This window comes from Mesoplodon bidens (genome assembly GCF_964165515.1).
Source record: "Mesoplodon bidens genome assembly, chromosome: 6".
In the NCBI taxonomy this organism is placed as follows: domain Eukaryota; kingdom Metazoa; phylum Chordata; class Mammalia; order Artiodactyla; family Ziphiidae; genus Mesoplodon; species Mesoplodon bidens.
In genome coordinates, this window is record NC_138162.1 from 72516924 (window position 1) to 72539600 (window position 22677).

The 22677-nt window shown below is 37.3% G+C and overlaps 1 protein-coding gene across 6 annotated transcripts in view; it reads left to right on the forward strand.

Annotated features, from left to right (window-relative positions):
• Positions 1-16904, forward strand: part of PLGRKT (plasminogen receptor with a C-terminal lysine) — a 52890-nt gene extending 35986 nt beyond the window's left edge. For 5 of the 6 annotated variants that reach the window (XM_081236235.1, XM_081236232.1, XM_081236234.1 and 2 more), the window contains exons 4-6: positions 12358-12488; positions 13062-13171; positions 16547-16899. In XM_081236235.1, coding sequence (XP_081092361.1) covers positions 12358-12488; positions 13062-13171; positions 16547-16668 — 363 coding nt within the window. In that variant the 3' untranslated portion in view covers positions 16669-16899. Of the gene's footprint in view, positions 1-12357; positions 12489-13061; positions 13172-16546 lie in introns of all 6 variants that reach the window. The other variant, XM_081236236.1, reaches the window with a different exon arrangement.
• The last annotated feature ends 5773 nt before the right edge of the window (positions 16905-22677 follow it).

Genomic DNA, 22677 nt, shown 5'->3' on the forward strand with positions numbered 1-22677 from the left:
CTTTGGATTTCCATTTGCATGGAATACCTTTATCCATCCTCTCACTTTCAGTCTGTGTGTGTCCCTAGATCTGAAGTGGGTCTCTTGTAGACAGCATATGTACTAGTCTTGTTTTTGTATCCATCCAGCCAGTCTGTGTCTTTTGGTTGGAGCATTTAATCCATTTACATTTAAGGTAATTATTGATATGTATGTTCTTATTGTCATCTTTTTAATTGTTTTGTATTTGTTTTTGTAGGTCTTTTTTCTTCCCTTTCTCTTTTGTTCCCTTCTCTTGTGATTTGATGACTATCTTTAGTGTTGTGTTTCCGTTGCTTTTTCTTTTTTGTTGTGTATCTATTGTAGATTTTTGGTTTATAGTTACCATGAGGTTTTGATATAGCAGACTATATATATACAAGAGTGTTTTAAGTTGCTGTTCTTTTAATATCAAATGCATTTCCAATATCCTGCATTTGTGCTCTCCTCTTCTCACGATTGCTCCCATTGATATCATATTTGTGTGTGGATGATTTCCTACCTTTACTGTATGTTTGTCTTTACTGGTGAGCTTTTCCATTCATAAGTTTCTTGTTTTCTAGTTGTGGCCTTTTCTTTTTTGCCTTGAGAAATTCCTTGAGCATTTGTTGTAAATCTGGTTTGGTGGTGCTGAATTCTCTTAGCTTTTGTTTGTCTGTAAAGGTTTAGATTTCTCAGTCGAATCTGAATGAGACCCTTGCTGGGTAGAGTATTCTTGGTTGTACATTTTTCCCTTTCATCACCTTAAATATATTGTTCCACTCCCTTCTGGCCTATAGAGTTTCTGCTGAAAAATCAGCTGATAACCTTATGGGGATTCCCTTGTATGTTATTTGTTGCTTTTCCCTGGTGGCTTTTAATATTTTCTCTTTGTCTTTAAGTTTTGTCAATTTGATTAATATGTGTCTCAGAAATATAGATCATGGAACAGGATAGAAAGCCCAGAAATAAACCCATGCACCTATGGTCAATTAATCTACAACAAAGGAGTCAAGAATATACAATGGAGAAAAGACAGCCTCTTCAATAAGTAGTGCTGAGAAAACTAGACAGCTACATGTAAAAAGAATGAAATTAGAACATTCTCTAACGCCATACACAAAAATAAACTCAAAATGGATTGAGGACCTAAACGTAAGACTGGATACTATAAAACTCTTACAGGAAAATATAGGCAGAACATTCTTTGACATAAATTACAGAAATATCTTTTTTGATCCACTTCCTAGAGTAATGAAAATAAAAACAAAAATAAACAAATGGGACCTAATTAAACTTAAAAGCTTTTGCACAGCAATGGAAACCATAAACAAAATGAAAAGACAACCCACAGAATGGGAGAATATATTTGCAAATGATGTGACTGACAAGGGATTAATCTCCAAAATATACAAACAGCTCATGCAGCTCAATATCAAAATAACAACTCAGTCAAAAAATGGGCAAGTCTAAAGAGGCATTTCTCCAAAGAAGACATACAGATGGCCAAAAAGCACATGAAAAGATGCACTACATTGCTAATTATTAGAGAAATGCAAATCAAAACTACAGAATAGCCATCATCAAAAAGTCTACAAACAATAAATGCTGGAGAGGGTGTGGAGAAAAGGGAACCCTCTTGCATGGTTGGTGAGAATGTAAATTGGTACAGCCACTATGGAGAACAGTATGGAGGTTCCTTAAAAAACTAAAAATAGAGGTACCATATTATCCAGCAATCCCACTCCTGGGCATATATTCAAAAAGATACATGCACCCCAATATTCATTGTAGCACTATTTACAATAGTCAAGACATTGAAGCGACCTAAATGTCCCTCAACAGAGTAATGGATAAAGAAGATGTGGTACATATATACAATGGAATATTACTCAGCCATAAAAAAGAATGAAATAATGCCATTAACAGCAACATGGATGGACCTAGAGAAGTAAGTCAGACAGAGAAAGGCAAATATCATATGATATTTGTCCATTTGTATGTGAAATCTAAAAAAATGATACAAACAAACTCATTTACAAAACAGAAACAGACCCACAAACTTAGAAAACAAACTTATAGTTACCAAAGGAGAAAGGTGGTGAGGAGGGATAAATTAGGAGTTTGGGATTAACATATATACACTACTATATATAAAATAGATAATCAACAAGGACCTGTTGTATAGCACAGGGAAGTCAATTCAATATTCTGTAATAACCTAAATGGGAAAAGAATGTGAAAAATAATATACATATGACACTGAATCATTTTGCTGTACATCTGAAACTAACACAACATTGTAAATCAATTATACTCCAAAATAAAATAAAAATTAAAAAAGAAGCCACTAAAAAAAATTTATGTTTACAAAAAGCCTGTGTGAAAACGTTTATAGCACAAAATAATCTTATGACATAAAACTCTAATTACATTTATGTTTATTTCTCAGTTTGACTCTCTCTCCCTATCTGTGGCTATTTAGTTTAGGTTTTTATTTATCATTGTATTTGAAAAGAAATGAGTGTCACTACAGGGATTAAACAGCAAATCTAAGACTTATTGGTCTTGACTGGGTCAGGCTCACCTTTCTGCAGAACTCTGAGATCCATACAAATCAGAACGGGACAACATGTAAAAATAACATGTTTTTCCATTTCAGGAATTAATGATTATTTTCTTATAATAGTGAGATGATATTTTATTTTTAAATTCATATGAACATGAATTATCAGAAGTATCTTTTCCCAGAAATGGATAACTAAATAATGAATTCTTTCCACAGTCTACTTTTGTTTTCATATTGAAATCAGGTTTAAATAAATTTCTAATTTAAAGGCTTGCCTAAAATTAATTAGAATTGGAAATGACTTGCCCCACAAATTCTTCCCATTAACAATTATTATATCACTAGGTTAACCTTCTGGTGTTAACTGGATTCTGATTTTGGCTGCTGTATAAATGTATTTTCCTCTAAATAAAAGAATCTCTAGATTAACAGCCATCTAAGCTGAGCTCCCAAAATAGCTTGCAAAACTGGTGATGAGCCGATATTTGAGCAATGTTTTAAAGTAAGATAGATCAGCTCAACCCACCCTTTTAACCAAAAATTTGCTGTGGTATATATTGCACCTCTTTAGGGCAAATAAGGTATAATACCCAGGGAGGGTGATATGAGTATTAGGGATAGGAATGCTTGAAGAGAAAATAGAGACATTTACAGAGAAAAAACAATATCCTCCCCACCTCTTGACATTGCAAGGAAAATTTTGGTGGTGTGCTTTAGTATGAAAATAGAAAATGTATGGAATATAAAGCTTAAAACTAATTATTTATGAAAAGGACTATATATATAATGCTAAAAAGTTTTTTCTTCCCTCTTTGATAAATATAAAGATGGAATATATTATTATAAAATGATTTATAAAGTCTTTGCATCTGAATAGAGTTATTCCTTACCAAGTGGCTCAGATGTTTCTGAACAGTTCTTGAGAGTGGAACATGAAAAACCTCATTAAGACACAGGAATAATTGTGTGGTCAGGCAGCTATATCACCACAAAGCATCATCATTTTTGTTAATGATTTAAAATAAACACATGCTGTTACTTACTGATGCTGAAAGGCTACTCTGTCCTATTTCTATTTTTTAAACATCTTTATTGAGTAATTCACATACTCTAAAACTGTAGGGGTACACATTGTGCGGGTACAATTCAATGATTTTTAGTATTTTTATAGAGTTGTACAACCATCACCATAATCCAGTTTTAGAACATTTCCATCATCCCCAGAAGTTCACTTGTGCTCAGGTATAGTAAATCTTTGATCCCAACTCCAGACCCAGGAAATCATTAATCTACTTTTTGTCTCCATAGATTTGCCTTTTCTGGATATTTCACAGAAGTGGAATCATACAATTTGTGGTCTTTTGTGTCTGGCTTCTTTCCCTAGCATAATATTTTTGGGGTTCATCCATGTTGTGGGATGTTTCTCCTCCAAGGGACTTTTCAAATCAGTTTGTCAAGCAAATTTTTTAAAAATTCCTGTCAACCAGGTGGAAAGTCCTTTGTTCAACAATGCTTTTAATCCCTCTTATTTCTTGCATTGGCTTCCTCCATCTTCTGAAGCATTTTAGAAGAATTATTTTATATTACTTATAAATGTAAGACAAGCACATCAAAGTACAGAAATACTTTTTATTGGATTAAAAAAAACCCTCTAGTTTTGGAGATTCCATGGATACTGAAATGTAGGGTCAGAAGCACACACAACTCATTGAGACGATAGAAGTGAAACTAATTAAAGAATGTTCTACATGGTCACAGTTGTATTCATTGGGGTTTAGTTTTGTCTTTTTTGTTTTACTTCTCTTTTGCCTTGGCTTGTATTCTGAAAATAAGTACTTTATTAATTTCCTGGCTATTATTATAAAAGGTGTTAAGTAGTATTACTAAGAAGTAAAAGAAACACCCAGGATGTACGAGAGCTACAGGCAATGGCAAGTTACTTAATCATTCTTACCACCAGTTTTCTCATCTGGAAAAATGGAATATTAGTGACACCTGCCAAACTGTTATAAAGAGTAAATGACTCAATAACCATTAGCCTTTAAGGATACTATGTTCATTTCTGTGGAAACTTTGTCTTTTTCTCCTGAAACGTATTTTTACCTCCCTAGGCTTCAAGATTTACAGAAATGTATTTCTGATTGACACTATGTAGACTGCTGCTGTTTTTCCCATACAAGCCTGCTCTCCTTCAACAACTACAGGCATGTTAAAAAAAAAAGATGCTTTAATTCCTTTTTAGTCTCATAAAAAAAAAAATCCCACCAGGAAGGTACTGTTATTATCCCCACTTTACAGATGAGAAAACAGGCTGTTTAGACATGCTGTGACTAAGGTCACAAGGCCAGGAAGAGTCAGAGCCACATTTGGAAAACTGCAGGAAGTCCAGCTGACCAAAGCTGGGAAGGGCTACAGTAGAAAATGAGATGGGGCACAGATCTGGTCCAGAGGGCTCAGAAAGCTGAGTAGAGCATTTATACATGATGTGGCAGAAAACAGAAGTTTTAGAAGTTTTTGAGCAGGGGAATGACAGGAGCATAACTTTTTATTATGTTTAATTTAAAATATTTTAAAATAATCTTGCAATCTTATGTCTATTTTCGAGGCAAATAATAGCAGCTAACTTTTACTGAACCTTTATTAAAGCTCTGCTCTAAGACCTTAACATGTGTTTGCCCATTTAATCCTTACAACAACCCTTTAAGGTAGGCATTGTCATTTGCCCCATTTTGCAGATGAGAAAACTGAGGCACAGTGAGATGCAAGAACTTGCCAGAAGCTACACAGCTTGCAAGTGGTGGAGCCAGGCTTCAATTTCAGGCAGTCTGGCTCCAGTGTCCATAGTATTAACTTCTGGGCCACAGTGCTTTTTTGTTAATAGATCTATACCACAGGCTAGACATATAAGGATAACATGGGGCCATTGCAGTACCCAAAGTCTAAGGTGATAGGGATTTGGATTTCAGGGGAGGCAGCAAGAATGGAGAAAAGGGAAGATTTCAGAGGAAAAGCTGGTGGTAGAATTTCTGGACTAACTAGATACGTGGGGGGTTAAGAAGAAGAGTGAGTTGAAGATGGAAACCAAAGTTTTCATTCCTCTGGGAGAATCATGGAGCCTCTGAGGAGTACAAGGAGCTGGCAGGAGGGCTGGTCTGGAGGAACTAACAGTCACAGTGCAGGGAGTGCTGAATTCAGTGTAGTACCAGGAACACGAGTCAGCCAACTGCAGCTGGCAGCATTGCTCAGTGAGTTGATGGGGCTCCGGATAGAGATGTGGGCATCTTCAGCAAAGAGAAACTTTGAAGTCAGAAAACAGGTGAACTGTCCTAGAAAGAGAGAGGGAAGATAGTGAAGGAAAAAGGCTCTAAGTCTAGGTAACCATTGGGACAGGAGACAAGAGGAGAAAGCAAGACAGAGGGTCTAACACATCCCAATGCCTGCAGTGCAAAACTCCCTTTCAAATATGCCATCTTCTTTAGGAGAGCATCCCTGTAAGGTAACTGTGTTGCTCCTAGAGATAGAGAAATTGGAGTCAAGACATTTAGGGGGCTTGTGCACAATCACATAGCAAGTTAGTGACAGAACTAGAATTTGAACCCAGTCCAAGTGACTCCAATGTCTGTCTCTTTCTATAAGCAAAAAGCTGTGGAAAGATGAACGTGCCTAGTCTGGGTAAGGATTGCTGGCTGTGGTCTAGGGGAAGACTAGCAGGACATGAAGCCCAAGAGGTAAATTGGAATAGGATTTTTAAAGGCCATGTCATGTCTAGGAATTAAAGAACCAGTAAAATTTTTAGGGAGGAAAGTAATATGAGATTGCTTTTGAGATAGGAATAGAAATGTAAATAAATGTAGAGAGAGCCTTATAAAAGATGGATTGGAGGGAGAAGAAACTAGGAGACAGATTGGTAGTAATATAGTGCTTTTGTTGATGGGTAATGATGCTCTGAGCTGGAGCAGGAACAGCAGGAAGAAGGCTGGATTTAAGAGGTGTGCAGACATTTAGGTAAGACTTGGCTGTCTATCTCCCCGTGGAGATGCTCAGAAGACAGTTGGAAACACAATCTACCACTGAAAAGAGCTCCAGGGTAGAGATTTAGAATTCAGACGTCATCAGCAAGAAGTGGTAGTTGGATCCTGGAAAGTGATAATATCACCAGGAGCTGCGAAGACCAAGAGGAGATGGAGGAGAAAAAAATTCTAAGGGAAAGTAAACAAATAGAGGATTGGATTTGAAAGACCTTCTCTGGAAAAGGTTCAAGTACCTCTTTGTTTTTAGGAGTTGCCTTTCCCCTTTGTATTTCATTTATGGAAGGGGAGCAGGTCTTGACTTTTCAGAACTTCCTTAGCTTCCTCTTCTGCCCTCACCTTGAGCACAGACACTAGTTTCCTTATAGAGCCACAGGCTGGCCTTGTTCTCTCCCAGGGCCCTTGGCCTGAGCCCCAAACCCACGCTTGCGCAACAGCGTAGGAGAGGCCACATCTCAAGAAATGTTTAGAAATCAAGTCTGCAGGCCATGGTCATTATTTGGATGTGGTGGTTGCCCCTAGTTCTCTGAGAAATTAGATATGACAACGAGGAGGAGGTCACAGGGGCCTTAGGAGGATCACATTCAGAGTGCTGGTCACTGAAATCACTACAGGGATGGGGGCATAAAATCAGAGACAGTGTGTAGAGAGGCTCTTTTAAGGGGAATTAAACAGATTAATTCAGGTCAGGCTGTATCCCGGTAAATTTAGAGCTTGTTACGCAGTGTCTTTTTAAAATTCTTGTATTACTTATAATAGAAGGCCAAAGGCTTTTCAGATGGTAACAACATACCCTGCCTGCTTTACTCCCATTTTCCACATTGACTTGATTATTGCCAGTGAACTGAGAGTAGACTGCAAGGTTGGGCCTTGGAACAGGCAGGCCTGGGTTTGAATCCTAGATCTGCCATTTGATAACTGAGGCCACAGGAAAAATCAGTTGAACTCTGATCCTCAGTTTCCTCAACTGTAAACTGAGTCAAAACATCCTCTGCTCAGCTTCCATTCCATCCAATTCCCTTATGGTGTGCCTGCCAGTACAACAGAGGCTGGAAAGCCAGAGGCAGATTTCTCAGACTCTTGCAGCTGGGTTTCACATCTGACATGGTTCTGCCATCTAGGCACACCTGAAGGAAACCTGGGAGGTGGACATGGGCAGTATAAAGCTTCTAGAAGATGTTGGATCTTCTTGTAATCACTGTAGTGGAGCTGACTGACATTTGGGAATGTGGAGGTGGAATTTCAGTATTTGGTTCTGAGCATCTATGACAGAAGGCAGTAGCTGTGGGGTTCCCATAAGAGAGTCCCCTGTTCTGGCTGAGCATTTCTCCCTGCTATGTTATTCCTGATAGTATAGAATACAAACTAACTTCCATGGCTCCCCTAGAAATTCTTAACCTGCCAAATACCTTGCAATAATTCCCATTCTGTTTAAATTACTAATTGGAGTGGATTCCATTATCTTCAACTCATAGACCAGCCTCATAGGGTTTTGCAGGAAAGTCAAAATATGTAAATTAAGTACAGTGCTTAGCACCTGGTGACCCACATTATTATTCCTATCAGTGTATCAGCTGCCACAATAAAGTAGAAGTAAGCATCTTACAATATCTTAATGATTTTCTAATTTTATTTTTGAAGCATATTTTGTTTCTAAGATTTTTTGTTCTAAGTATTATAGAATAGAAGTCTTAGCTTTGTGCACAGCTAGGATTGACATAGAGGCACATTAAGTATCAGAGTAAGAAATATGTACCCTTTAAAATGATGAAGTCCAGGATAAAAGAAAATATGCTTATTATTGTTTTTTACTTAAGTTCTGGAATTGCCTTCAACTTCAGTTAATAGCTTTTATAATGTACCAGACACTGTTAGCAACTATGTCTTTAAAGAATTTTAGATAATGGACGAGAACGTCATTGATCTTTCGTTCTTTCCCAAGCTCTACTCATCTTGTCAGCATCTTCTGATCTTGCTGGAGAAAGTCCATATATTTTAGAATCCATAAGTAATATAAAGGGCTTTTGCCAAACTGGAATTCTTAGTTTTTACATAGGGTGACCTTATTGTTTACAAACATCTGAGAGTAAGAGTGGATTTAATTGTTGTAATCTTTATTGGAAGGTATGTAACAAGATGCTGTAACCAAAGCTTTTAAGCTTCTGAATAATAATTCAATTTTTTTATTTTCAAAAGTCATTGATTAAACAATGGACTTATTTTTAAATCTATTTATTTATTTATTTATTTTTGGCTGTGTTGGGTCTTTGTCTCTGTGCGAGGGCTTTCTCTAGTTGCAGCGAACGGGGGCCACTCTTCATCGCGGTGCGCAGGCCTCTCACTGCTGCAGCCTCTCTTGTTGCGGAGCACAGGCTCCAGACACGCAGGCTCAGTAGGTGTGGCTCACGGGCCTAGTTGCTCTGCAGAATGTGGGACCTTCCCAGACCAGGGCTCGAACCCGTGTCCCCTGCATTGGCAGGCAGACTCTCAACCACTGCACCACCAGGGAAGCCCTGGACTTATTTTTTAAAAGCTTCAATTTGTTATTCATTTCCCGTTCCAGATTCTTCCCAAACTACTTACTGGATGTTGAACATTTAAAATATCTGTAGAGCAAGTTAAAGTTAAATGCCACTTGTCACAGCTTTCATTATGGTTGCTTTATTTTAATGATCTTTATGGTTTGTTTACCTGAAATTCTGATTTTGCTTTTAGTTTAGAAGGTATCAATAATGTCTCTGTTAATTTTAAAAAGGCTAGACAAATATAAAATATTCATTTCTGATAAAAACAAAATCTCTTTTGTGACAAAACATGCAGAATAGCTTTTTGACATTGTACAGTTAGGCAAATAAAAAGACAACTTTTCTATTACATGTGAATATATTATGCATAAATTAAAAGACTGTTGGAAACTAAAAACACCGAAGTATACGGATTTTTTTCAAGGTTGGCCTAATTATTTCTCAAAAATAGGAAAGGCTCTAATTAATAAAAAATTAAAACTACAATGAAGATAATTTATAGGACAATGTCATTGCCTTTTTTGTGCTGTGAAAATGTTTTATGTGTCCACATGAAATTTAATCATTTTAAGATTGTATTAAAGGGAAACGTATTAAATGGTCTGTGGATCTTTACATAGTTGCCCCTTCTGAGACTCAAAAGACTGACAAATTACTGAGGTCAGTAATTTTGTGGCTGCCCTTAATATTTTTTAAACAAAAAATTTGAAGAGTTAAAATACACAAGAGTGAATGTAACAGTTTTATGAAGGTGGTCAGAATGTGGTTTCTCCTACTATGAACAATAATTTTTTTTAAAGAAACGCTATGATGATTTTTTAAATTAATTCATTTATTATTTACTTTTGGCTGCGTTGGGTCTTTGCTGCTGCAGGCGGGCTTTCTCTAGTTGCAGCGAGTGGGGGCTACTCTTGGTTGCAGTGCACGGGCTTCGCGTTGCAGTGGCTTCTCGTTGCAGAGCACGGGCTCTAGGTGTGTGGGCTTCAGGCTCTAGGCGCGCAGGCTTCAGTAGTTGTGGCTCGCGGGCTCTAGAGCACGGGCTCAGTAGTTGTGGCGCATGGGCTTAGTTGCTCTGTGGCATGTGGGATCTTCCCGGACCTGGGATCAAATCCATGTCCCCTGCATTGGCAGGTGGATTCTTAACCACTGTGCCACCAGGAAAGCCCCTGAACAATAATTTTTAATAAGCTAGCTCCCTTTTATTATATTCTCTTTAAAATTAATTGTGGCTCTGTAATTGTTAAACTAGTACCAGCTAAGCCTGTAAAATCATCTTAGTCTGAAGTCATAATGAGGAACATTTTAATTTCAAATTGTCCTATAAAGCAGTATCAAAAGTAACAGAGATAGGAAAATAATTATTATAAAAAGGTGTAAAATTCTTTTAAAATAGGATAAAGAATTTTATATTTATGATTTGGGTTAAAGACTGTTACAGAAACTTACTGTACATGTTCTCTTTTGCTCATTATTAGTGTCAATATTTGGGGAAGAAGGGTGAAAATGAATGTACATTTAGTTAAATAATGCCTATTACTGGTAAATTAATAATTACATTAATGTAATTATCCCCTTATGTCTATTGAAAAAGTTTGGTGATAAAATTTATTAATTAATTTGAATTTTAAAATGTATTTGGACCTAGACCTGTGACTTTAAACACAATTTTATAAAGTATGTGGTAATTAATAAAGTTTTAATTGATAATTAGCATTATAGCTCAATGATGTCCTTCATCAGGATTTTTTGCCCATGAAAGAGGGGGTCTGCATGGATTTTTTTTCAACTCTAGACTTAGTTTATTGCAGATATACAGTCTTGCTGATTTTCACAATTTCCCTATGATATATGGAGATGATTGCTTCTATTCTTATTGGTAGAGAGTAGAGACCTAGAATATAAGATTTGTTTATAACCATTTAAAAAAATAAACTTAAATTTTAGAATAGTTTCAGATTTATAGATAAGTAAAGTTAGGGTATTCAGAGTTTCTGAATATCCTTAGTTTTTACCCAAGTGTCTATTATTGGGTTCCTGGGCCCTAGGCTTTGGTGACGCTCTGGTAAGCCACATGCTTTCAATTATCAGCTACCTTCTATGACCCTCTCCAGGTTGACCTGGGAACCTTGCAGACTTTATCCACAACCCTTGGCAGCTGAGGGAGACTGGGGTGGCCTCTCTCAGGCCTTCTATAAGCCTAGATCTGCTCTGCAACCATTTCTGCTTTACTTTAGATACCCCTTCCCAGAATTCTTGACAGGAGGCAGAACTACAAGTGCTCTCTGTCTGAGGATTCTCAAACTCGAAATCCATCACATCCCCTGGGGCTTCAACCCCCACGAGGGGTCACGGAGCCAAGCCCCATCTTTTTTCATAAAATCTTATTCTCCTCTTCCAGTCCCCTCCCACAGGAGAAAGAAGGCATGGAAGGAAAATTGAGTCACATTATCACTCATTCCTCTCACACTATGGTTTATATGCTTGCTATCCTCTAGGCTTTGCTAATGATACACAGTGCCAAGATTTGAGAATTTAAGAAGAGCTCTTTTCTCTCTCAAGAATCTAACTCTTTCATAATAATGGGCTTGGGCTTTCAGACTGTTGCTTCTCCTATGTATTTTCTAAAAATCCATTCAGAATACGGTCTCCTGTGTTCTGGGCTGTATCTGCTTTCTGTTCTAAGGCAGTGAAAGGCACTGACTAAAGTGGTGAAGGACTTGAGGCAACAAGAAAAATGTGGCAAAGAAAAATCTCTATTGATATCTCAAAATAATACCCCCTCTACCATCATATTATGATGCAATATGGACCCAATACTTCAAATGAATTTCAGTGTGGAGTTGGATGGTTTTGGAAGACAAAATGATTTCAGTGCAAATGGTAATTAAGGCCAATAAAGTGTTTCTGTATTTAAAGGCACATAGATATTTTTCTCACATTTCATATAGTAAGCTGAACATATATTTTGGGCTTGGATAAATGTTCCAGACTACATGCATACAAGAGCTGAAGAAGAATATCATACTTATTCCATATATATTCCAGATTTCACTGCCAAGGTTACAGTTGGGGATAGCAGTCCAGAGGGACTTTAGTCAAAGTCTCTTGAGATTAAAAAAAGAAAAAACATGAATTAAAGCTACTGAAGAAAGAAAATCCACTAGAAAAGCAAATTATTAACTCTGTACTCGGATTCAAAAGATGAATAACCACACTTTGTCTTTTGTTCTGTCCTCAGCTGGAAAGGCAGCTAATGATGCAGAATGAAATGAGAGAAAGACAAATGGCTATGCAGATTGCTTGGTCTCGGGAATTCCTCAAATATTTTGGAACTTTTTTTGGCGTTGCAGCCGTCTCTTTAACAGCTGGGTATATTTGCTACTTACTTTAAAATTTTCTTCTACTTCTTTTTGTCTCTGCCATGATCATATTATTAAGTTGGCCAAGATAGGACTTTGATCCAAATAGTACACATGTAGGCAAACAAAGTAACCCTGATAGCTAAGTCCTTGGCGGTAACTCTGTAGAACCAGGATAGTAATAGTTAATTCTTCCTTTAGTTTCTTAGATTTCTTCTGTACTTTTCTCCATTTTATAAGTAAGAGAGAGTACTGACTTTGCACCAAGACAGAAGGAAGTCTCTACAAATTCATCTCCACAGTCCCTAAGGGATAGATATCAATACTTAAAATATTTTTAAAATGAGTAATCTGAGCCTCAACATCAAATAAAGATGAACAAATCATAGACCCTACCCAAGAACTGCAGAATCTGCTGAGGGATTATGGGTAAGCAAATCCTATTTCCATAGAAGAATTAAGTAACTTCTGAAATGGAGGATATTCTTCCCAAAAGCAGATAACTTTTTTCCTTTCATCAAGTACCGAGATATTTATTTACAGGTTATTCCTTGATATTCATTCTTTTTTGTTCTTGAATCAGAGCAATTAAAAAGAAGAAGCCTGCCTTCCTCTTCCCTATTGTTCCATTAGGATTTGTCCTTACCTACCAGTATGACATGGGCTACGGGACCCTTATACAAAGAATGAAAGGTAAGTCTTTGATAAACCAGAGTCTCAATTTCTGATTCATTTTCTAGTTTCAGGATCCACTCCTTACACCCCCTTGACTTACGAAAATTCTGACAAGACTCTCCCTGAGCTACCAATGACTGATATTTCTGCCCCCTCTCACATAGTGGTATGCTGGAGTCACCTCATACCAGCTCACAAGAACCAACTGTCAAATGTTCAGGAATTGTGTAAGCTGGTTGTTAAATATAGTCATTATTAAAAATTAAATTATGTAAACTAACACAGCATTGTAAATCAGCTATACTCCAATAAAATTTTTTTAAAAATTAAATTATATAAACTTACAATTAAATAAATTACAGAAAATACATAATATTAAATTATATTAAAAACAATAATAAATAATCAGAACTTAGTTTCTAATTATTTTACAAATATCTGTACTCTTAAGTTATGTATATCTATTCTTTTATGTATATCTACTATATCTGTATGGTGGAAATGCAGATACAATATATAGAAACAATAAAATACAGATACAACTCTGACTTCAGTGACATCCCATTGGTATGTCAGCTTGAAGGTGGTCATGGTGGGAGTATTTACACCATGGAGATCTACAAATACCAAATCAAGGCTTGACTTACTATTTTGTTGACTGTCTAGATCAGGGTTGACAAACTATGGTCTGCAGGCTGGCCACCTATTTTTGAAAATAAAGTTTTATCGGAACACAGACATACCCATTCATTTCTGCTTTTCCATTTCCATGACAGAGCCGAGTCACTGCAACAGATATGCAAGTCCCCACAAGCCTAAAATATTTACTATCTGGCCCTTTAAGAAAGTCTGCCAACCCATGGTCTAGACTTAAGAAAATGATGAAGAAAATGTTAATAATGTATATTAGTCTTAAATTTGTTGTGTCCATATCCATTATGTTGTGAATAGCATAAAAAATTTCAGGAAATGTCCTAATATTTAAAAACTGTTATCTGATTCAACAAAGTCCACAATATTCTCAAACAACTAAAGTTCCAACATATGTCACTGTTTCACTTTTGTCCTACTCATTAACGTAAATGAAAACACCAACCATCATTCATGTTGAAATTATACTTTCTCATCAACTGCTTAGGCGAGCTATGGATAAAAGAGTTCAGCAAAAATCAATAAAAACATTCTTTGAGGATCAATTTGCTATATGGAATTTATGATAAAGGGTCCTGTACCTGTTATTATCATTTATAAATTGTACTCTACATACATTTCATAGAAGTAAAATTTATAATAAACTTATGTACATAATAAACTTATGTACATTTGTTTTTGTTCTGGAAAGCTGGTTGTTAAATTTTCACCAGCACCGTCCTGCTCTCACTGAACTCTGGCTTTTATTGCCCTAGAAAATAGCACTGCTGCCACAGATGCCACTCCTGTCCCAAGAAGACAGAGTTTCCCATTAGTCTAGGATATCCATGTCTTCCAAATTCCCACCACTACACACCTCTCATGAGGATCCCTATTTCCCTACTCCTCAAGCCTTCAACCCAGAGCATGCTGGAAACAGTGCTTTCCCAAGTCTTCATTTTTGCCATCCTGTTCTCTCCTGGGCTATAGGCCCATCACTATCCCTGAGGCTCTGTGGGGACTGGTTTAGTATTGGAAAAAAGAAGGTGCAGGTATTGGGAGTAGGCAGTAGAACATTTCATTCACAGACTTAGGGAAATGGAGGGATTATATGTTCTTTAAAATTGCCATTTGAAAACAGAAGTACATTTTCCACATAGAAACTATATTAAAATGTCCTTTGGGGTCAGACATTATTGGTATCATAGTTCAGCTATATTGTGGGCTAAACAGTGTTTTGTTGATGGCCTAGAAATTTATTTATAGCATATATTACTGTGGGAAAATGTACTCTGAATTCTAAAACACTGATCTACAAATTAACTTTTGGAGTACAATTCCATTTTAAGCTGGAAACTAACTGTACAAAACTGATTTACTTATGTTAAAACTCATTTCAATAACCTGCTCAGGTTCATGTTACTCATCTGCTTAAGAATTCATTAGTCTGAGCTCAACTATGTCTCACTGTTTATAAAAACATTAGAGTTCTCAGTCCCTCATAAAAGTTAGTATGTAGTATTAAGAAATCTCAACTCTTATTATACAGCATTCACTTGAATGTATTATTAATGGAGAGCAAATTTATTTTCTAGGAATATTTTGATTGTATAATTGGGAAGTAATTTTATTACAGGTCCATCAGAGTCTATAGAATATAAAATTTTAACTTCCAAGGCATGTTGTGGAAATTTCCTATTTAAAAAAAAAACTTTAGAATCCACCAGGAAATTTATCATATTAAAAAGTTTAGTTTATAATATATAGCCCTGTTAACTAGAGATGACCCCAAGATATATACTTCCTGTTTAATTGACTTTATTATTAGCCATTCTGTAAATACATACTAAGAATCTGCCATATGGAAGGCACTCTCCCATGGAAACATCTAGTCTGTCATCAATAGCCTGCCCAATTACATACAATTTTATAATGATTTTTACTTAGTATTTAAGACTGAGAAAAAAAATGTTTGCAGATTGTTGGAATGCTGTGATAATTTGCAAATTGTAGCCTGCCCTGTTGGGTTTGGAGTATAAATTAATTGTGCATTAAAAGAGGAATACTTCAAGAAAACAACTGCCTTTATTCCCAAGGAAAGTTTATGGAATGTCAACAACATATATTATAGTTTTCCAAAATTTCGCTAGTCTTCAACAATAAAAGTTGGCAAATGTCACTGTGCCCAAGAAATTACTAGCTATTATTTAAGAGGAATTGTTTATAAAAATGTGTATATGTGTGTGTATGTATGTATATATGGACTAAAGAACATTTAATATTATTTGGGGTATTTATAAGTAGTTTCAAGTCAAAGGTTAGCTTCCCTGAAAAATTACAGTTTTTTAGTAAACTTTATTTTCTTCTCACGTGACTTATGATATAATAAGGGGCAACAAGAAGAACCATATGGGGTTTCACCACCCTAAACCCCTCCTAACACAACTAATAGTTATCATCCTGACTTTCCTTCAAGGAAAAAAATAGTACTTGGTATTCTTTCTCTTCTACATTTTAAAATGCTGTCTTCTGTCAAAGTCTCTGGCATCTGATTTATCTCTTTATGAATCTTCAGAATTCATTATTGTGTTTCCTTTGGGAGGTCACTTCACTGGGGACAGTGGGTGAAATATTTAACTGTGAGATCTGGGGGCATGCCTCCACACAGTGTTACAGCATGTCAGTGGAACACAACAAGTAGGTCTTCTCATAAAATGCTGATGACCCCTTTGTCACCTTGCACATTTCTGTACTTTATTTAAGGTGAAGCCGAGAACATACTGGAAACAGAGAAGAGTAAGTTGCAGCTGCCAAAAGGAATGATCACTTTTGAAAACCTTGAAAAAGCAAGAAGGGAACAGAGTAAATTCTTCATAGACAAATGAAATCATGTTTACACACCAAATCTCAAAATACAGAATTGTTGACTTGAATCATGGCCTTTACAATTTTTTAAATGCTTGAGATTTTGATATAATGGTTTTTATTTTAAAATAATAAAATTTAAGATGAACTTTGTTAAATTATTTTAAAATAAAATGTATAACATTCAACACAAAATCATGGAGGTACTCTAACTTTCAGATTTCCTATATATGTGTGTGTATCACAAACATCTAAATGTAAAATTAATAAACTATATTATTTTGAATTTCTGGAAGCAAAAGTTCTGTTGTTCTCATTTCTCTGTTGCACACACTTACCCCATTACATTAATCTCCCACAGATACTGCTTTTATTTGGATTTGTCAATTGTGTCCTGTCTCCACATAATAGAAAACAACTAATATTAATGATTAACATGTATATTGCATTTGCTATGGCCATTGTCTGATTGTTTTGCACATATTCTTGTAATTATCCCAACAATCCCATGAGGCAGGCATCATTTTTTTAAAAATAAATTTATTTTTGGCTGTGTTGGGTCTTCATTGCTGTGCACGGACTTTCTCTAGTTGCAGTGAGTGGGGGCTACTCTTCGTTGCGGTGCATTGGCTTCTCATCGCAGTGGCTTCTCTTGTTGCGGAGCACGGGCTCTAGGCGCGCGGGCTTCAGTAGTTGTGGCATGAGGGCTCAGTAGTTTTGGCTTGCGGGCTCTAGAGCGCAGGCTCAGTAGTTGTGGTGCATGGGCTTAGTTGCTGCAGTATGTGGGATCTTCCCGGACCCGTGACCCCTGCATTGGCGGATTCTTAACCACTGCACCACCAGGGAAGCCCCCATCATTTTTATAGATGTGGAAACTGTGGCATAAAGAGATTGAATTGCTTGCCTAAGGTCATACAGACAGAACTGGGACATAACCCTAAATGGTTTGGCTCCATTGTCTATACTCTAAAAGGTCTTGAAAAAGTTATGCCTTAATGCATTCTTGACATGCAAAGACAATTGTGAAAGACAAAAGGTAAAAACATTCAAATAATGACTCAGGGCACAGTTTCTAGAGAGGTGGGAAGGAGGGGAAGGTTGATTAGGATGTCCACCTTTTTATTTCCACTCACCAGGAAACCTATACTCATAAAATAATCCTATTTATATCCATTCCTACAGTTGCAAACCCTACATACACTAATTCCAAAGATATTTATTAATACCTGCTATGTGTCAGCCACTGTTGTAGGCACTGGGGCTACATGAGTGAATGCATAGACAAGGTTGCTATATCCTAGGCAGAGAAATATGTTCTAGTGAGGAGTGGGAGAGCTGGGGAGAGAAGAAATAAACATGAAGATAAACAAGTTCATTTCTGATGGAGACAAATGAAAACAGGATAATAAAAGAATGATTAGAAGACTATTGGGGGAGGCTACTTTAGATCTGAGACAGTACGGACTGCCTCTCTGCAGAGGTGACATTTGAGCTAAGACGTGAATGAGGCAGTCCTGTGAAGAGCACATATGGGGACAGGGAAGGGGTCTCTAGGCGAAGGGAAGAGCCAGAGGAAAAGCTCCGAGAATTGGCATGGCCAGAGAATAGAAAGAAGGCCAGAGAGAATAGTGGAAGATGAAATCTGAAGGGGGGAAACAATTATGAATATAATGGCCACTACCCCCAAGCATAGCAAGATACGGTTTTGAAACAATTAAAGCTGTAGAGAACTTGGGCCAGATCTTGAAGGATCCACTGAATTTCTCCAGGAAGATAAGGAAGTGAAGAGGAAGGGCACCTTGGGCAGAAGAAGACTGATTAAAGGCATGTCCATCTGTGCCAAGTCTGGGGATTGGCTGCTGGTTGTTCAGTTTGCCTGGAGCAAGAGGTTCCTTACGTGGGGTACTTTTAAGAAGTGAGCCTGGAGGCACAGCTCAACTCCTGAAGGACCTTGGGTGTAACACTCTATAGTTTGCACTCTATCTCTGTGTGATGGGCATGAAAGAATCTGAATTGGGATTGGGATTAGTCAATTGCGGGGGGAAGATCCCAGCGCCCAATCAATTGCTGCAATGGTCCACCTGAGCATTCACCAGGGCCCAAATTTGGCTAAGGCATGGCTTTGGGGATGGATTCAGGAAAATGAAAAGGAATAATAACAGGACTAGGAAACCAGCTTGAGGTTTTAGAGGGAGAAGGTGATTTCCTTTCATTTAATCCACATGGATTATCTGGGGCCCCTGGAGAACATGGGAAAGAAGTGATTGGGAGGCATACTGGTAGTCTACTGGATATCTAATATCTAGCATTGGTTTGTAGACCATGTCAGAATCTGGAATTGTAAGTCTTTCTTTCCCCTTAAATTCAATCATGCTGTCCAAATATTCCTGACATAGTCTAGCCAGGGCTTACCAAGAGTGGGTTTGAGTCCCCTGCAAGGGTTGACTGGCTAAATAACTTACATGGGATTTGTGTTGCTGTGAAAAATATCCAGGCCCTGAGCCCCCTCTGAACCACCAGGCCATTCATTTGTCTTGGCTTCTTGGCATTGACCCTGAGTTAATTAGTAATTGTTACTGAATAGAGCCCCTGCTAAACACACGCACATACTCACACTTTCATTTGCTCCCAATTGTGTGGTGAGGCAAAAATCAAAGCAGAGCTATTAACTAATGGCTTTGCAACTCGACTATATTAAAATATATCCCAATTGTCTTTGGTATTACTGATTATCCAAAGCTTTCCCCCTAATTTATTGTTTACAGTATCATTTAATTGAAAAGACAAACATTTATGCCGATTCTTGAGCTATTCCTTAGTCATTTATGTTAATTAATACTTGCATTAATAATAAGCCCTGATTAACAACTAGACATCTGACATTTCCAAATACTGAACCTGATAGGGTCTTTGTTCAGCTACCTTATAACCACAAATTTTTGTGATATTACAAGAAGAATGAGGAAATTATTCTGAGAAAGTGTATAAGGAGAAGGATGAGAAACTATTGTCTGATTATGAGCAAAGATTTAGAGATTAAAATAACGGTAGCCTCATCCAATGTCTTTGTCAGTGATTAGGAACAAAGTTGGGGGGGGGGAATCTCACCTTCAGTCCATGTGGCTATCCATTTCTCCCCAAACATTGTTGGTTCAACTAAAGCAACACAGAGACTCTCTTAGTGTATGCAGAGGTTGTCATAGTTTAAAGGAAATAAATACGGGTCCAGAAATTCTCTACAGCAGAATGACCCTTCTTGGAAATCACTTTACAATAGTAAATAATATTGTAATATTAAAAATGCAATTTATGACATCACAGCACCTAAGTGTTTTGAATGTTTTAAATTCATATTTAACTGAGGCAACTGGGGAGTAAAATTACAAATAAATAAAGTTTATATGGTGTTCCACCCAATTCAGTTTGTGTTTCGGGGTAATGTTGAATGGTCCTTAGTGGCGTAGTACTTAACTGAACTTTGTAAAGATTATAGCAGTGTCCCAAATCTACTCAAAACAGTTTTAATGACAAATACTGAAATTATTGTCAAGATGTTAAAGAGGGAGGGAAGACCTTTAGAAATGGTCTAGTCTAAGCCCCCATTTTTACTGTTGGGAAAATGGGGGCCCTTAGTGATTTACCTAAAGTTTCACATCTGGTAATGGTAGTTTGTACTAGAACTTTGGTGTTTGGTATCACTGGCAGGATTTTTTCCAATGCAACATGCTGCCTGACTCTAAGAGGACAATGACAAAGTCAAAATCAAAAATAATTTTTAAAAACTATCACATATGCTCAGTTTCAGAGCCTTAGAAGGTGTCCTAAAGTGAGGTTAAAAGGGCATGAGTTAGAAGAGGATGGGGAGGAATCAGACTCAGAATGCAAAAATAATCTACAACAATATAATGGGAATATGAGCAATATGAAATTGAAAACATTTTTATAGACTTCAACAATTTTAATATTCACATGTTCAAATGGGATATTCTAGAGACCCTTGCCAGAACCTATTCCCCTCCATTATTCTGGGAAAGGAACAAACTCTTACTGAGAAAATATATTTTTTTAATATTTTTTTTTGAGAAAATATTTTTAAATAAAGCCTGTAACTCAGGCGGTGTGGTTTCTCTTGGCCTTCGAGTGTGTCTGTTTTGCATGAGGGTTGGAAATGTTTCCTTAGGTTTGGCCTTGTGGATGCCTACAGGAGATTTCAGGAATACCCTGCATACTACCCACTGTCAATTTGTAGAGAGTTGTTTCTAACATTCAGGGCTAACTATTTAGCACCTCTGCTGATTTTTCTACAGTAACTTTGTGTCAGTCTTGGAGTTAATGAAGGTTGGAGCAGTACTTGGGCTACAGGTGCACCAGGAAGCCCAGAATGGCCAGGGGTAGAGAAGGGGAAGTGAGAAAGGCCTAGAAAATAAGAAGAGGACCAAGGAAGTGTAGTCTCATAAAGGAATAGAGCTGACTCAAATGCCTTTCACAGTAAACAGCTCACGAATGGCTGCCAGGGTTCAGTTACTAGCTTGTTTGGGGGAGCTGAGGCCCCAGGGACCAAAGTCACCCATGGGATCCCCTCACAGGCCAGTTTATTTTGCTGTGCTAACTTGTTCCTCTGGCTACTTGGAAGACAGTAAGAAGTGTGCCTGGGGCGGCACAAATTCATCATGACCACAGATAAAAGCAAATGGAAATCTGTACCCCACTGATAACGACTCAGTAGTATTGCTGAGTCTGAGGTTTGGATGACATTTTTGTATACAATTTCTTAATCCACAAGTGTCACGGGGTTGAATGATGCAATGCTAACCTCAGTTTACCTGGTTTTTTTTGGAGGACTTCATCTACGGTCAGTGGCACTTTGTGGGTGTTTTCTGCTCTGCCTGGACGTAAGGGACAGACAGACCCTGAACCCAAGTTGGTTTTGGCATTTCATTTGGTGTTAGAAGAACAGAGTTAAGAATGTGTCCAAATGAAGTTAAGTCCCATGGAAGACTGGCAATCAGAGATCTATCATAGCTTGAAGGTTTCAAAAAACTGTAAGGACTCAGCTATTGAATGTATGTGAAAGTCAACAGACTAGAGATATTAGTAGACACTGAAGTGTGATAAGGGAAGTCGGTGAAAAGCTGTCAGGATGTCAGGATAATATGGTTGGGCTTTGAGGAATATAGGTGACTATTTTTCCTTCTCTTCCCACCATCCCCACACCATTAAAGTACTGCTGATGAAGATCTGACTTGAGTAGAAGGTAGCACCAACTCTATCCACCAAGGTGATTTTGTAAAAGAGAGAGAGACAGAGGCAGAGAGAGCGCTAGGAACCCAATATGGATTCTGAGATACTTGACAATTGTACATCTTCCTAAAATAACAGAGAGAAAAACTGGCCTCTGGAATGCTTTCCTTTTCATCTTCAAAGAACTAAAATTTTTGAAAAGAGTCCAACTAATGCTACCTATTTCAAACTAGCAATAATAAAAAGATACCTGGGGTTTGAATACAGTTTGTGCCTATGGATAGTTACTTCTCTGAATTCAATAGCCATGGAAAACACAGGGTGCTGGACTGACCTTCCAGCCAGTTTCCTTTTCTGAACTGCAGACTTAGGACAAGCCCACTACCTCTGAAACAGCCTGAAAGTCTAACTACGCAGGCAAAGGAGGTTCTGTTCAGGTTCTGACTTTCGTAAGTTCTTTTCAGCAATTCAAGCAGAGACATCAATTTCCTACTAGAACAGGAGAATTTTAGGAAAAGGAAAAATTCAAACAGGCTCATGGGTCATAGCTAAAAGGCATTCTGTTCTCCTTCGCATTTTCTTTTCCTCAGATATGTTCACTTTTATCTCTTTTAGCTGTCTCTGTGTAGGTTCTCCTTGAAGCGAATTTTGCAATAATGGCTTGATCAAGGCATTTATTTGGGAGATGCTCATAGAAACACTTGTGGGGAATTGGGGAAGAAAAGGAAGCCAGTAAATGAAGTCTGACCCAGGAAATTACTTCTGTGGGCAACTGGAGCTTAATCCTG